The sequence below is a fragment of the Haliotis rubra genome, unplaced genomic scaffold (genome assembly GCF_003918875.1).
Source record: "Haliotis rubra isolate DU_JTF1 unplaced genomic scaffold, ASM391887v1 Scf530, whole genome shotgun sequence".
In the NCBI taxonomy this organism is placed as follows: domain Eukaryota; kingdom Metazoa; phylum Mollusca; class Gastropoda; order Lepetellida; family Haliotidae; genus Haliotis; species Haliotis rubra.
The window spans coordinates 511685-529222 of NW_025767225.1; the positions used below are offsets into that span (position 1 = coordinate 511685).

Here is a 17538-nt window from a genome sequence, read left to right on the forward strand (position 1 = left end):
TCAGCGACTCGACAGATACTTTACTTTCCACTGTGTTCACTTCAAGATTGGGAATCAGATGAAAGTGGTGTTGTTTTGTGTTCAGTATTATGTACCACTCTCCTGCCTAACTGATGGATCTACAGTTCAGCAGTGTGTGCAGCCTAACTGTGGCCTAGCTGATTCCACAGTACAGTGTGTGGAGTAGAGGATACACACAACCGACACCATCTCATTCAGGATAGCTATCTGTGGTTGTTGGTTATGCTCACCTGTGTTCTGAAGGATCCATTGTTTTTGTAAACTGTTCAAAGTGGTATCTTAATGTACCGTTGTAACCCCAAATGCTGACATTATGGTCAGATAACTACAATTGTGTCTACTCAAAAGTCTGATTGACTTTCTCCTCTTCAAGATCAAGCAAATAATAATATCAGGATCCTATCGGCGTGAATTCATGGATGATATTGTGACACCAGGGATTGACGTTTTTCTGTGAGATAATGTTAGTCTCTGACACATTCCTAGGAATTATGATGCTTCAATTTTGTTGTGTGAGTTAATAAGACAACATCTTTGAATGGTTAGGCTGTCCAAACTTAAAAACGCCATGGGCAAGAACAAGAAGGAGTCGGTGGCAGCACAACCCAAACGCAAGGTAAATATTCCTCTCATTCCACGGACTGCAATAAGAATATGATGTGTACGTCATAGATGCTTATATATCTTTAGCATCAGAGATAATGAACATCTGATTTGAATAATGTTTGTTGTTTCTGAAACATGCTGTGGACCAAAGTTTATTGCTGAAACAAGGAAAGTTCCCAAGATGCAGTATTTTGCAGGACTGGCACTATTCCATAAAGTTTTGGTTCATTTGATTACCAGTACTTCATGCCATAATGTTAATATCTTAGTGTGAGGTATTATATCAAATATTCTTGACCAAAGGAGTTAAGAACACTCGATTATTTCATATTACAACAGTTTATGTATAATTTTACATTATGAAATAATTGGGTGTTTTTTAACTTCTTTTGAAGAAGATTTATTCATTCTATTTTTATAATCTTTTAGCAGATACACTCATTTGAACCTGTTTCTGCAGATAATCAAGTCGAATTATTTTGATGTTCTACATGTTATAGTTAAAGATCTTTTAGAAGTAGTTTACAGATTCCTTAACCCTTATCAATGAAAAGTTGAAGTACAATTCCGGGATTTATCTAGGATTACATACTAAAAGTCTTTGGCAAGTAAAGATAATCGGTAATATTGGTCATATCTGAAATACGTTAATGTTCTGGTGTTTGTTATTTCTGAGGAATCGGGAAATGTTTAATCATATTGGGATTTTTTTTGTAATTTCCAATACCCCATTCTGACTAAATATAGGCAATACATTACGTCTCTTCTTCTCTAATATAATGCTGGTTTAGTTGCTCATACTATGAGTCATACAACTATTACAATGAACATTCACCACAATATAACTTGTACTTTAAATTTGTGTGTCATCAGAATTATGTTTGACATTATGTAAATCATCATGGCCTTGTGGTTTGATCTCAGCTTGTCCATAGTTTAGTCATTTGCAGTTGTAAGTTAACTTGGGGGGGGTATTTGAACTCGATGCCTTCAACATAGAGGAAGCCTCATTAAGAACATTTTCCTTTAACAATTAGTAAAAAAGTGCCAACAGTAAATTCACTTTTGAACTCAAGTACATGTACTTCCTGTTTCTCCTTGTGAGTTTTTCATCAAACTAGTGCGTTCATGTTTGTGTTTCATTTTAAATGTGGTTTTAAACTTTTCTATTAAAATTCCATTGATAGTTTAATGATTCTTGTGAATATTCTATTCGATCACTGTCCTAAATTTGCATTTTGTCTATTATGACGCCATGAAGTCTTCAGATTTTTCAAGTGAAGGTCTCTTCACTGTTAACTGTCCTGAAACAGTTGTACAGGAAACAGTATGTTGCTACCCAAATTAACCTCAGTCAACCCTGATAACGTTATGCTGTGTGTTTTTTCGTTCGACCTGTACTCAGAAAATTCAGCCAATACATCTATTTGAGTGCTCCAAGTTAGAAAGAGTACACTTGGGAGTTGGTTAGAAACTCTGTCCCGGACTACGACTGGGTTCAAATCTCAACTGACCCCAATTATGTTTGTAGGTTTGTCAGTGCCTTGCCCATGCTCATTGGTTTTTTCTCCATAGTGGTAAACATCGGAGATATATACTACTGGGCCTTAACTTCCACATTAAACTGACATGAAGTGATGTAACTTAAATACTGTTCAAAACGGTTTAAAACCCAGCTCACTTGCTCACTCTCACACTCACTCACTCACTCACCCGTGAAGATCTAGGTTAGAATTGATCTTCAGTAATCCATGCTTATCTTAAGAGGCGACCTAACAGGATCAGGACCTAACACCTCATCATAACCCAATTGTATAGATTGATGCTCATGATGTTGATCACTGGATTGTCTGTACCAGACTTGATTATTTACATACCACCGCCATATAGCTGGAATATTGATGAGTGCAGCATTAAACAATCAATAAAAAAAGCACTCATTGTCTGGAGTATATACATATATTAGACTTGAATCAACTAATGTCCACAACATCTTGACAGATCTACTGCCTAAGCGATAACAAATTCATCAGTCTGGGCTCCACTTTCATTTGCTTTAGTTTTTAATTTTTTGGTAGATATATATATTTATGCATAAGATAACTTTAACCCAGGGCCTATATCTGAGTCACAGGCTGGTTGGTGGATGCTGTCTGAACAATGTTACACAATCACTGTTGAGTGGTATAACATCCGTATCAGTGTATGGTATGCACTGCAGACTGCACCTCCATGGAACAATGTATTTATAGCCAACGTTTGCCATTGGTAATATAAACCGGCAATGTTGGTCCCACCTGGCGTGGCGGTAGAGGTTTAGTACAACTGATTGTTTATGTTATTGGACTCTGTCGATACTGTGACGTGTTGTAACGCTCCTACACGATGACTAATGCTTGCTATCTCCATCTGATAGTACTTTCCAGGCCAGGATGCTGGAAGTTTATTGCATAATGCCCTTTCTGGAGTATGAATAGCTCGACCTGATAAACTGATAGTTGTATGCAACACAGATGCACAGATTCAGAAGAGAGTTCAACTTATCATGTTTAAAATAATATAACTGCATGATTTTGTGATGTTTATGACATAAAAACATCATCTTACTGCCGTGTCAGAATGTTGAGGTTTCAGTGGTTCATGTGATCTTGATGAAGTACCAGTATCCCACCTGAAAGAAAATAAATTTCTGAACCGGAGAAGAAATCCCTTATACCGTATATGACCGTCTATAAGCCGAATTTTGAGGACCAAAAAAAGCAGTCTGTAGAAGGGGGTCGTCTTATCCATGGGTTACGCTTTCGTCAAACTTTTTTCCAGGGGTAAGAAAACAACATCGTATCACTTCGCGTGAACAAACAACAGAAGACGACTTTGTCAGTAGAGACGTCAAATTTGCAATTAATGGAATGGGGTAAAATACGGAAGCAATTTAAATTCACACATTTTTACCAATGTTATTGTAAACTAGCAGTCAATGGAAAACGAGGCGGTAATCAGTTGGTGATTGTTGAATGGGGTAAAATAAGCAAGCCAGTTTGTTGCTACAATAAATATGATATTTAGAGAATCTATATTATGCATTTTATGTCAACTACACTTCGTTTCGATCCGTGAGTAGACACAATATATATGACAGTGAATTCTTTGAATAATGTGGGCCAAAGCTATAATTATTGGTTTGCCGCGATTAGGACCCCATCGCGGGGGGTCGTCTTATGCACGAAACATACCATTTTGACACTGATTTTAAGGGTCAAGTTGGGGGGTCGTCTTATCCATGGGGTCGTCTTATAGACGGTCATATACGGTACCCAGCCACGAAACAAGAAGATGCATGTTTCTGTGAATCAATGAAAACAACATGACACATCACTAATTAACCTCAGCTCAATCAAACAGCTGTTTTCTGTGAATTTAAGTTTTTTTGAAATTCTGTTAAAATGGAAGATACAAAACGGTTGTTCAGATAAATTCATTGTAGTACTATCAGTGTTATAGCAGTGTTGATTTATGCGTTCTGCCTTAGGTTATATTATAAGTGTTCTCTCGTCACCAGACCCCGATTCGATTCCCCACATGGGTACAATGTGTGAATCCAATTTCTTGCTGGTATATTGCTAAAAGCAGCATAAAACTAAACTCACTCACTCACCTTACCCGGGGTTCTATTCCCGACTAAAATTATTCTTAAAGCAGTGTAAAACCCTACTCACTCACTCAAGGGTAAAGTGAAACAGCCAGACATCTCACCAGGAAGCACATAAAATTCACTTAAGTAGTAAAAAAGAATTTTGAATAAATGAAATAGTCAATGTGCTCTGCCTTGATTCTCATTTAACACCAGTGCACTTCACACTGTAAGATATCACGTAGATAAACAACTTCTAGATAATGCTTGAGCTAATGTATGTTAAGTGTAGCAGCAAGGATGGCAAGGTTTCTGGGTTATTCAGTTCAGTGTGGACTTACATAGGTTTCACTATACAAGCCAAACTTCAAAATTCTTTGGGAATCCTTGGTTTGCATGCAGTCAGTTCTAATCTAGTTGATTATTTTGTGATATTCCCACAAATGTAACAGATACCATATCCTAGATATAACCGTTTCCTGGTGTTGAATTTGTCTGTTATCTCACAGGACTTTCAGGTTCACTTCCTTTACCATTAATCTAACCAGAAGTCAGTGTACTGAAACTCGAGGCGTGGAAATGATTTCGGTTGAAGATAATCTGCCGCAGGGGAGATAGTATATAGGCATTTAAAGAACAATATTCACCTGAACCTGTTTGAGAAGCTCATATGATTCGTGGGAAGTTTAATCGATGTAAATTTGATATGATATAGTACATTTTTGTGTAATATTCATCCACGTCTCGCCGAAGATCCGGGTTTGATTCCCCACATGGTAGTCTATCATACAGACCCTGAAGCAAATATATCCAAGAAAGCCCACGCAAGTCTAGAAAATGTGGCAAGTCTAGAAAATGAAGAAAGTCCCTGGGCTCCTTTTTATTGTATTTACAATTTTAATTTAAAAACTTTCATTTTCTGTAAACTATGTTCATTTCAGAGACTAGCTTTTAGTCTACCCACATGGGTACAATGTGTGAAGCCCCTTTCTGGAGTCCCCCGCCGTGATTTTGCTGGAATATTGCTAAAAACGGCGTAAAAAAGTCACTCACACACTCCACTGTATATAAGTGGCAACAAATGTTACAATTCCATGCTGTAAGAGATTATTTCAAGAATGTCCTGTTACTAGTAGATAGTACTGTTGGTGAAGCAGATACTATAATGGTAATTGCAGGTGATATGCTGCTGTTGTTTACAGAAGGTATGGTTTTTCTGTACCACTGAACAAAATAACAAAATAGCAAGTCACTCAAACATTTGTCTTAGACATTGGGATGATTTCTTTGAAGTTTTGCGATGATGGGTGTCAAATGTGATGATGCATGTTTAACATCATTGTTTTGTGTTGCAGGAGGCGGACAAGCTGCAGATGGAGGTGGAGGAGGTGAACCGCACCCTCAACTTCATTGTCCGCGCCGTGGTGACGCAGGGGAAGCATGAGGTGTTGCCGCCGTCAGCTACACTGGTCCTTGAGACGGTCATGAACGTCTTCACGCTGCTTAGCAACCACCTGCTGAACCAGGACAGGTAGGTTTTTTCTGTGGTGTGTATTTGGTAGGTGTGCAGAGTTGCTTCCCTTGGAAACCTGTAATCACAGAACAGAATCCTGGTTGCTCCTGATTGTGTTTGTCTGCACTGTAGCCATGCTTGTGGATGTCACCAAAAGTGGTAAACGTTTGAGATCTGTGTCACTTATGACTGTCTTCAGCCTTCAGATGCAATGTACTGGTGTACAATGTGTGAAGCCCATTTCTGGTGTCCCCCGCCGTGATGTTGCTGGAATATTGCTAAAAGGGGCGTAAAACCAAACTCAGTCAGTCAGTCAATGTACTGGTGTTCACTCACTCACTCACTCACATGAATGACACACTGGCTACTCGAATGAAGTCAAATTTTATTTTTTGGGGGGAAAATAATTTAATAGTCGTTTGTGCAAAGCAATATTCATTTTCACTTGATTATTTTTTCTGTCATTTTGACATTAAGTGGGATGCAATTTGTGTTGCCTGGGAAATACAATGAATTTTATTTCCCTTAGGAATCAGTTTTATTTGTTTGAAATAGAATGTTGTCCTTCATAGGCTAATATTGACATTATGGATGAATGTATTTGCTGGGCTAGACATTTCCAAAATGGCAAGGCAATAATTAGAGTGCTGTTTTGCGTTGGGTTGACATTCTGGGATATTTTGTTAGATTCTCCCTTGAATATTGACATTAGCATCTGGATATTCCATTACTTGTATAAAACAAGGGATGAAGTGGCCTCATACCAGCCAGTGGTTGATAACATGAGCAGCTCTCAACACCACAGGGTCGTGATGACATGTCATAAGGTCACCGTCATTCCATCTATGTTATTTAGCTCCCTGTATGGTTTAAGCAACTTTTAGTGCTATCACTGCAGGGAACACCAAAATGGAAATTCTGAACTTGTGGGGAATTGAACCCAGATCTTCAGCATGTGTTAACCATTAGGCTAACCCGCTGGCCCAACTCATCTGGACTTAGTATGCTTATGGCATGGCACATTGGTTGGTTGGTTGTCTGTCTGTCTGTCTGTCTGTCTGTCTGTCTGTCTGTCTGTCCATTAATTTTTCAGTTGTCCATTAATTTTTCAGTTCTTCCCCAGACCGTCTCCAGGGATAAGCCTTAAACTTTATGAGAATGATTGGTTTTGGTCATGGCATTAAACAAAAATGTTAAACTTTGAAGAAAAAATATTCTATAAAACATTATTTACTATTGTTTCTCAGAAACCACTAAGCATATGACTCTGAGACATTGTTTATTGTTCACACCAGTCATTTAACAATAATATTTTCAATTAAATCTAAAAAAGAATAGAATATGAAACTGAAACTTTATATAAGCGTGTTGGTTCATGATGGACTTTGATTCATTTTTTGCCTGAAATTGACACAAAGCACAAAACACAATAAAGAGAAAAAGTCGCGTGAATTAGAAGCAAAACGCAAGACAGTTTGCAAATATTTTCCTGTTTCACACAACTATTACCTTGTTACAGCTCTAAGTTGGCGTCACATCACAACAAAGTGTGCCAGTGTCTGGCCAAGTTCATACGATGGTCCGACAGTGTGTTGATGAAGAGCGAGGACGACTTCAACAAGGAGACTGCCAATGAAATAATTGCTGCTCTTTCTGATGGTATAAAGGTACGTATTGCATCCTATGTACTAATTTGTCACTATACCTTAGTTTTTATGGTGTTTTAAAATGGAATACAACACAGCTTTGTAATAATGAATTTATCTTTCTGAGGGAATTTCATCAAATTGTTGTATGAAGCTTCTGAAAAGTAGTTTCTCATTTGCATATTTATTGGGTTGGTTTACCAAGTTGATGACACTATCAATCTAAGACTTGATTTCAATATTTTTGCATTTATGACATATCAGTGTTAAATGAATGGAGTGCACATAAAAATATCACTATGTAGACTAAAAAGGCCAGACAAAATCAGTGATAATCTTTTTCAGTTTTTATGTATAAGCCCCCAAATAATTGTTGGACACACTAGCCAAGCGTCATTCGGTCAGACTTCACAAAGATACTCAGGCAGATCTAAGTTCACGGGCCTACAAAGAGAGCAAGAGACAGGAAGATAGCCAGCTCTAGAGAGGTAAAGATTCTTTTAAGTAAAGCCCATATGGCAACTATAGAGGAGGATCAGGAAGAGGCAGGATACCCAGAGGTTCCCAATTATAGGCAGCTGAAACACAGGTTCGAAGCGACTGGAGTCTTCCACCCCCAGCCGCGTTCCAGTACAACCAGCTCAAGTGGGTGGACGCCTCCAACTACACTGGGAAAACTGGGAATACTGCAAGATCCTTACGTCTCCAACATTATTCAACAGTTCGTGATCCCTCTACAGGACAAGCCTCGCTGACAATCAAACCCCAAGTTCGATTTACAAGCAACAACTACCATAAAGATAAAGAGGCTGTCTCATCACTCCTATCCAAACAGGCCATAGAAGTAATAGACCAAACAAGCGTCGAGAACCAGGTTTCTACTCCCCAGTTTCCTAGTTCCCAAGAAAAACTCCACGAGAGAAATACAGACTCATCTACAACATGAGCTTTTTCAGCAAGAACTATCTCACGCATAAACCACGAAGAGTTTCGCATGATACATTTACCTCAGTTACGCCAGATGATTAGTCCTATGGACTACATGGGCAGCATAGATCTACAGGATGCCCTACTTGCACATCCCCATTCATCCGATTCCAGGAAATACCTACGATTTACTCTAGAAGGGCTACATTACCAGTGGAAAGTACTCCCATTGAATATCATCAGCCCCTGGCTATTCACGAGGATAACGGAAACCGATTATCAAATTTCTACATCGTCCAAGGGCCACGAGTGCGTTTTACCTCGACGACGGGATACAAGTAGATCAAGATCCACTGCGTCTCAAACTACAGTTAAAATTACATCATAAAGCTACTAACACAACTAGGTTGGTTAGTAAACTTACGCAAGTCGGACCTACCAGTACCATCCAGCAATGTTCAACTACTGCATTATGGACTGTATACAAATGTGTTTAAACAAGAGAGGATATTCTGCCAGAGCTATTTAAAGCAGTCACGCGCCTATACGTTACTCAACTTCGTAGCAATGTCGGCGACAAGTGGCACAGTTTGCCGAAAATTATGCAACAAAGAAAGGGTTTACAGCAAGAGAGGCTTCTGACCTCAAGTGGCAGACTATTTGTGTTACCTCGCCAAAACAAACATTTAAAAGGTTCTTGATATCAACATATCTTGCGGCTTAGCTCTGTAATCACCATGAGAGCAGGGTGTCAAATTGATTAAGATCTCCAGGTTACTGGCCTTACTACGAGCTTTCCGATTGGAGGACCAAAGCGGAAGTTCCGCAGCCCAGCAGGATCTGAATGTAGTGTTACAACACCTCGCGGTGAGGTCTATGAACCAACGGAATCGACAAACTTTGAATTTCTCTCACAGAAAACATTGTTTCTGCTATCGCTAGCCACAGCAGCAAGAATATCTGAAATTCAGCTCTGGATTCTGAGAGGATACAGTTTGATGACAATCATAACACAGCGCACCTCGGATTAAGATGGGATTTCATTGCAAAGAATCAACTGCCAGGTCAACCAGACAGATTATTCCACATCCGGCTATCCTCTATTCTCGGATCACAAGATACACAAGACCTATCACTGTGTCCGGTAAGGCTCAAAGTTTATTCTGACGATCCAAAACAAGGAGAAGATTTCTCAAGCGTTTATTCATCCCATTATAAGCCCCTCTGAATCAAACAGAAGTGTCGCGGACCACAATATCTATTTGGATAAGGACTGTCATTCTCCGTGCCTACAAGGCAGCAGGCTTGGACCCACCAACAGCATCAAATCCACATGAGATCAGGGCACTGGCCTCTACCCTCGCCCTACACAGTAACTGTTCCTTGAACACGATTATGGAAGGATGCTATTGGAAATCTAACATGGTATTTGCTAATCACTACCTAAGAGACATCACTACAGAAGATGTCTCTGGCATTCATTGGGACCACTGGTCCTCGCTCAGCAACTGACAGTCCCTGCGTAGGCGTTAAAATATTAGCCTCACAAGATTAATATGTATTTTATACATGCTCATCTAGCTTATAACTCTAAGGAGTTTTTAGGGCTATGTATATATGTTCAGCTTAAGTATTCTACCTTAAGCATATACTTGGATATAGTCAATTTCAGTGCCTCTATCAGAGTCACCTATATATATATATATATAATTTATATGTATTGTTCAATATATTCATAATGTAATTCCCCTTTAATGGCTTTATATAACCTATGGTTTTCTTTATACAGGAAACATCCTAAATCTAAGGCTTCATGAAGTTCCGTAGGGGAGATATTACAGTATATCTATACAAAATCACTAATTATAAATCCAAAGTATTCTGTTACCCACCTCCGTTCAGTAGGATGCTACAAACAAAGAGCATGAGTCAGGATAAGGGAAAAATATGTAATTTTTAGAGTAAAATTGATATTTTATACTTATCCTGACTCATGAGGAATAACCCTCCATCCTCCCACATAACACTTTGGATTTCCTGTAGAATTCAAGTGTTGGGCTTCAGCTAAATCAGGAGAGAGTGGAGCACATGGCCAGAGGGTGGCGACACCTTTCCCGCCAGGGGAGACAAAGGGAGCAACTTCGTGGTGAGTACCAATTAGTGATTTTATTTTGAAGGGAGCTTCAAATAAGGAGATACAAGTGTTCCACTATGTTCGCAAGAAGAAGAAGACAAGCAAAAGAGCATGAGTCAGGATAAGTATAAAATATCAATTTTACTCTAAAAATTACATGTTTAATAGTTGTTGGTTAGCCAATCGCATGCCTTGAAATCACTTTAATTTTATGTGGCATTCATAATTTTTTAAGTTCCAAATTGCGGAGGTAAATGAATTGTTTTCATGAAATCTTGACATTTCTCCACTAGGATCTCACCCAGCTGTGTATAGAGAAGATGGCGTCCAGAAAGAGTAGCCTGCCCAAGTCTCCCACCTCCACCTCGGGATTACAGGGGACGCTGGAGGGAAGGTAGGACAGCCTCCATCTTTACTTCCTGTATGCACTTCGACTGACTGGTAGACGGTTCTAGATTTCTGATAGCTATTTTCAAACAGAGTGAAATGAATCAACAAGAATAAAGTCATCATGTCTTTAGCCAGCAGTCAGAAGTGGACTAAGGTTTGACTCTAAAATCTTTTGAAAATCACGCTGATCAATTCAGAACTGTCGCACAGATTTTTCGCCACTATGTAATTTTTAAAATTAGATTTAGTGTCAGTAATGAAGATATGATATTCTATTTTCTTCATGTAATATCTTTTGGCCCAGGCAATAACAAATTTTGCAAAGTTTTGGAGATCTTTTCAGTGTTCATTTAATTATGTATTTTCATCGTAAGGGTTTTGGTATTTTCACTTACTAACTGCAGCACCCTAGTACCAAACTATACCTACTCTCTCGCTGCAGCAAGCGTGTCTGACTCCCTAATATTCATAGTTGTACACCAGAAATCTCTGTTGTACATCTTCCCTTGCAGTAAACACTTCTCTGAGGAACATCCCTTGTTTTATAGCTACTCTCTCGCCAGACTTCCTGGCACCCCTAGTTATACATTACATCTTTCCCAGCATGCCCTGCTTTACTAGCTACACACACTACTTCCCCTGCATCAAACGTTTCTCGTTTTGTAACATCCCTTGTTGTATGCCTTGACTACTTCCCCTGCATCAAACGTTTCTCGTTTTGTAACATCCCTTGTTGTATGCCTTGACTACTTCCCCTGCATCAAACGTTTCTCGTTTTGTAACATCCCTTGTTGTATGCCTTGACTACTTCCCCTGCATCAAAGCGTTTCGTTTTGTAACATCCCTTGTTGTATGCCTTGACTACTTCCCTGCATCTTTGTTGTAAGCGTTTCTGTTTTTGTAACATCCCTTGTTGTATGCCTTGACTACTTCCCCTGCATCAAACGTTTCTCGTTTTGTAACATCCCTTGTTGTATGCCTTGACTACTTCCCCTGCATCAAACGTTTCTCGTTTTGTAACATCCCTTGTTGTATGCCTTGACTACTTCCCCTGCATCAAACGTTTCTCGTTTATTTAACATCCCCTCACTTTGTGATGTAACTTGTTGTACACCATGCCTATTTGTTCCTCGTGCCATCCCCTGTTGTACAATACACCTACATTCCCCTACTGCAAGTGTTCCTCGCTTTGTTTGTTATCTAATTTATTGTACACCATGCCTACTTGTTCCTCGCCTTCTGGCATCCTTTGTTGTATACCATGCCTACCTTCCCCTACAGCAATTGTTCCTCGCTTTGTGATGTAACTTGTTGTACACCTCGCCTACTTGTTCCTTGCCTTGTGACATCCCTTGTTGTACACCACTCCTACCTTCCCCTACAGCAATTGTTCCTCGCTTTGTGATGTAACTTGTTGTACACCTCGCCTACTTGTTCCTCGCCTTGTGACATCCCTTGTTGTACACCACTCCTACCTTCCCCTACAGCAATTGTTCCTCGCTTTGTGATGTAACTTGTTGTACACCACGCCTACTCGTTCCTCGCCTCGTGACATCCCTTGTTGTACACCACGCCTGCCTTCCCTTGCAGCAAACGTTCCTCACTTCCTGACATCCCGCTGACCCCGGGGGAACGCCAGATCCTGGAACAGACGAGTGGCATGGGTATCTATGACAATGCTACGGTATCCCGCTCCAGCGAAGGTCTCAGCAACCCCACTATATTCTCCTTCGACGTTGAAGATTCCCCGGCCCCTAAACCCCCTCTTCCAGATGGCGCAAACTCAATATTACCACGGTAACAACAACAACACTATCTTAGAAATGAAAATTCCTTCATGAATGAAATGGATCCATTTCAGTTTTCTCATTGCACATGATGACATTGTCAGTGCAACAAGTTATTATCGTATTAAGTCATCATTTGAGGTGAGCTTCAGAAGCTTTAGCAGAATTAGCCGAGCAGAAGTTTCCTTCCTTGTTAATATTCAGTTGTCAAGTAACATAAAAATGTCTTCATTTTCTGCTCAAAAGTTTTCAGGACTTGGATCCAATGCAGCCCTTCTACTCCACGTTTAGTTGCAACTGGAGGTTGCCTTGCAGAGTTGTGTCCCTTATCTTGACAGGATCTACTCATCATGGGTTGGAATATGCTCAGATTATGATTCCTGAGCTGTCATGCGATAATAAAACTGAAATACTGTTTGAAGTGTCATACAACCTGGCTAACTGCCTCATTCAGGACCTGATAGTATTTCTGTTGACCAGTGTTGAACTTTTCAGGTTACCCAGCTGAGACCATGATCAAGTTTGATTATCAAACTTTGAAAACATCTGTCAACATAAATCTAATCAGCAGTATTTCATTTTGTTGCAGGATATTAGGTGCAGATGTACCTGATGGCGATTTCCCGCCACCACTTCCTGACAAGGAGAAACGGCGGTCAGGAAACATGTATGATCTCATGTCCAGCACCACCTCCACTACATCCCTCACCCCGACACAGTCACCACAGAACAGCATCCTTATCAGCCCCACAGGCGAGATCCTAACTCCTTTCAGCCAATCACCACACAGCGTGTCTCCCATGAGTCACTCACCATCAAGCAGTGTCGGCTCGGGACTTAACAAATCCACAGAAGACCTTATAGCCTCGGCCCAGAGGTCAAGTCGGACCAATAGTATAACAAAATTAACCGAAGGACAAGTAATCAATTCATCGTCTTCGAGTGTAATGCGTTCATCAACAACTCAACATACAACGTTTGACGAAATAAATTCCCTGACTTATAAAATTAACCAGTTAACCTCCAGCATTGATGACAAACCTCCACCTATTCCAAGCAAGCAGCGTATCCACAGACTGATGTCAACGTGCGTACGATCACGTCCCGGACGCACTACAGGTGTGCAATGCGTCCTCTATGTCCTCCGCTTCCAGGTCTGTGTTCAACAGGACTATGGAGTCCCGGATCTCGTCCTCCTCTACTTGCAGCTCCCAGTCATCACAGAGCTCCCAGTCCACGCAGTCTTTCATGAGTGTGCTGACGCAGAAGTCGGCCTCCAGTAGTGCTCTGCTGTTCTGTGCGGACAGAACGAGTTCCCAAGAAACTTACTCAAGTTCGGAGACGTTCTCGTCTGCCACAAGTCACTCAAGTACGGAGAGTCTGCCGAAACCTCCACCTCTCCCACCCAAGAAGAGGCATAGTAAGTGGCAAAAATAGTCCAGCATTGTCACTTACACCTTTCACTGTATAACAAGGCCACTGTTTTATATTTTCTGTTAACAGATTCGATCAATGATGACAAAACTTAGGAAGGCGTTTCCTATTCTCGCGGTACTTACGGATATCGGCTGAAAAAATAACATAATCAATTCTTATCGTATGAATGCTTGTTGTTTTTAAATGAAGGGCCTTCTCCTCTATCATCTACATCTATCAGCTGCCATATCCATCAGGTGAATCACCACTCGTGAGCCCGGTGATAAACAATGCCATCCGCCATTGACGAAATGAGGCTTCTCCTATTCTCGCGGTATTACGAGGAATTAGCGTTATTGAGTGTATGTAAGAGTCATCCTGCCGGAAAGGGCGGGAAAAAGTAATGATATGTCCAAGTTGGTATAAACTCCCCAATATTCGTGACACTGCAAGATTTTGATTATTCACCGACTTGGTCCACTTCCTAGTTACCAGTCGGTGATGTAAACAACCGCTAAGTGTCACGCATCGGCGATTTCGGCAGAAAACGTATTTACCGCGAGAATAGGAAACCCGCGAGAATAGGAGACGGACCTATACATCCAGAAAATAATATTTAAATGTTGGTAATTTAATATTACTTGCCAAACAACTAGGCCTCCTGTGAAGCTGATATTCGGTTCCAAATTTACAGTAAGTGACTGTAAAATTCACAAATTTGAATAGAAAACATCCCAATCATCTTATCATAGTTTGAACTAAACGTATGGATAATCTTGGCTTAGTTGAAAAGGAAGAAGAAAATTATACTGTCAGTATTTACAATGCAGGAAGTTAGGAGTCTTATTTTTCTCATCTATCAAACAAGTAAATGTATCACTGTCAGGACAGAATATACATGATGGTATTTGCCTAACAGATTCAGATTTTGCCGTTTCAGTACACGCCTACATGCAGACGTTTGGGTCTTATACCCAACCGTCTTCCCTTGAGTGTATCTCACGGCACTCTATCAACTTCTACGAGGCTCAGTGGCACCAGCACCAGATGGAGCTGTTCCAGCCACTTTACCCACGCTCCAACACCATCAGCGTCATCTCAGACATCTCCAACTTCAGCTCGGACACTTCTTTCAGCTCCGGATCTCCAGACAGATTCACTGGCTTGCCAGCACTTCCAATCAAAATGAAGCGGGTAAGTTGAAGTGGTACGGAAGGAGACCTGTTTCTACATTCTTTGTGAAGAGTTTCCACTCGTCCCCATTGATCAAAGTTAATTAAGCAGCTCTATATAATATTCAGTTTGACTGCCACCACATTGCTTTTGAAAGCACAGTGTTTGAACCGGAAGATCCGGGTTAGAATTGATCTTCAGCAACCCATGCTTGTCGTAAGAGGCGACTAACAGGATCGGGTGGTCAGGCTCACTGACTTTGTTGACACATGTTATCGTTTCCCAATTGCATAGATGGATGCTCATGCTGTTGATCACTGGATTGTCTGGTCCAGACCCAATAATTTACAGACCGCCTCCATATGGCTGGAATATTGCTGAGTGTGGCGTAAAACTAAACTCACTCATGTTTAAGGTCATGGTCAGATTGAAATTTTATGTTTGAAATTTTCAGAAAAATGCCTTTATCTCGTCTCTATTGGGAGCAAGGTGCTTAGTACAAGAAATACAGTATTTGAATGTGAGGCAACAAAAATTGATCTGGTTTCTCTTTACATATGTGCAGCAAAATATGAATCGTCAGAGTATGGCATCGACGGGGTCAGGATCAAGTCAGTCGGATATGTCGAACAGTGCAGGTGACATTCGGGAGAAGACCGTCAGCCTGCTGGAACCAGCGGTCACTGGACCTCGGCCGGCAATAGAACTGTGAGTACTCATGTCTTCCAGCGCTGTAATCATTTTGTGTTCATTAGTGAGGCACCGAGGGTTAAGCTGGGTAGGTAAGGAGCCAAGCAGCTTACACTGGTCGTAAGAGTCGACCGAATGTTTCAGGCAGGCATCCTCAGTGACTTGGTTTATGGTTTATAAGCATGTCATTATACCCTGAAGGTATGGATCATTGATGAGAATATCTAGTGGTTAAATCACTGAAGACCGGGTTCGATTCATGGTACTAGCCCATTTCTGATGTTGCCGTGATTTACAGGAATATTGCTCATGTAAAACCTTGTCAGTCAGTCATTTATGAGAATATCAATCACTGGATTATCTGGTCTAGAGATGGTTTGACAGGAGACCTTGGGAGTCAGGGGTCAGGTCAATTCTATATCCAGTATGATGAGGAAATGATTTTCGAACCTGACCAGTTGCACACTATGAGTAACATGCGTCACAGCTTGGTGAACAGAATATTTGCAAGCTGAATAACTTAGCAGAGTCTGTACATCCTGATACATTTGAAATGAAACAAGAACTCGAGGGTCCCCTTGTTTTCAGGTTGTCTAACTGTTGTAGTGTAGAATCACTGAGGCTGTAATATACATTGGTGTGTGATATTTGACCACTCTTATCCAATCCAATCAAATGTCTCTCTTCCACAGGGACCCCAAGAGCCAGTCTGCCCCAGCCACTGTGTGTGAAACCATTATCCCGTCCCTCCCAAAACCTGCCCCAAACCAGTTACCCCACCCCTCCCCTGTCCCCAGAAGCCGGAGATTCAGAAAGATGCTGATTCTGACTTTGCTGAACTGAACCCACTTGATGATGTGGATGTGTCGGATCAGCTCATCAGAAAACAGCAGGTGAGTTGTAGATCAGTGTTCAGCACCCACATAGTTTGTGTATTGGCAAACTGTGAAGATCCGGGTAAGAATTGGTCTTCTGCAACCCATGTTTGTCGTAAGAGACGACTAACAGGATCGGGTGGTCAGGTTGACACATGGCATCATATTTCAACTGCATAGATCAATGCTCATGCTGTTGCTCACTGGATTGTCTGGTCCAGACTCGATTATTTACAGACCGCCGCCATATAGCTGGAATATTGATGAGTGCAGCATAAAACTAAACTCACTCACTCACTATTCAGGTACTTGTACTGCGATACATATTGCAATATTTTAGGAGCAATGGTGTTTGACAGAGAGTGACACTGATTGTACAAGCAGATGCTATTTTCTACATACTAAGTATAGAAAATTGTTTAGGTTATCTAGGGTAGTTTTAAAGTCAGGGTTGTGTGATAGACGACAATATACAGTAGTCGACAGTTATAGAGTTGTGTTATTCCGTGTGACAGGGCGAAGATGGCCCCGACATCCGGGGAGGATCTATAGACGCCCTGGTTGTACATGCAACAGCTGCTGGAAAATCAGGTACATGTTTCCTCATGACTAGTTTTGTATCTGTATATAACACTGGGTGACTGTTAAACAAGCAACTGATATTGCCACATCCAGTAAATAATCTTGTTAAAACAGACATCAAAATATGGTTCTGGATACAAGTATTGG

General features: G+C 40.7%; 1 protein-coding gene across 1 annotated transcript in view; it reads left to right on the forward strand.

The window, feature by feature from the left end:
* Nucleotides 1–17538, forward strand: part of LOC124253067 (rap guanine nucleotide exchange factor 1-like) — a 132072-nt gene that overhangs the window by 92816 nt on the left and 21718 nt on the right. Inside the window, 11 exon segments of the mRNA XM_046686794.1 lie at nt 5614–5789; nt 7291–7438; nt 10772–10872; nt 12459–12665; nt 13245–13872; nt 13874–14075; nt 15012–15265; nt 15810–15952; nt 16627–16732; nt 16735–16827; nt 17325–17400. Of these exon segments, the coding sequence (XP_046542750.1) occupies nt 5614–5789; nt 7291–7438; nt 10772–10872; nt 12459–12665; nt 13245–13872; nt 13874–14075; nt 15012–15265; nt 15810–15952; nt 16627–16732; nt 16735–16827; nt 17325–17400 (2134 nt within the window).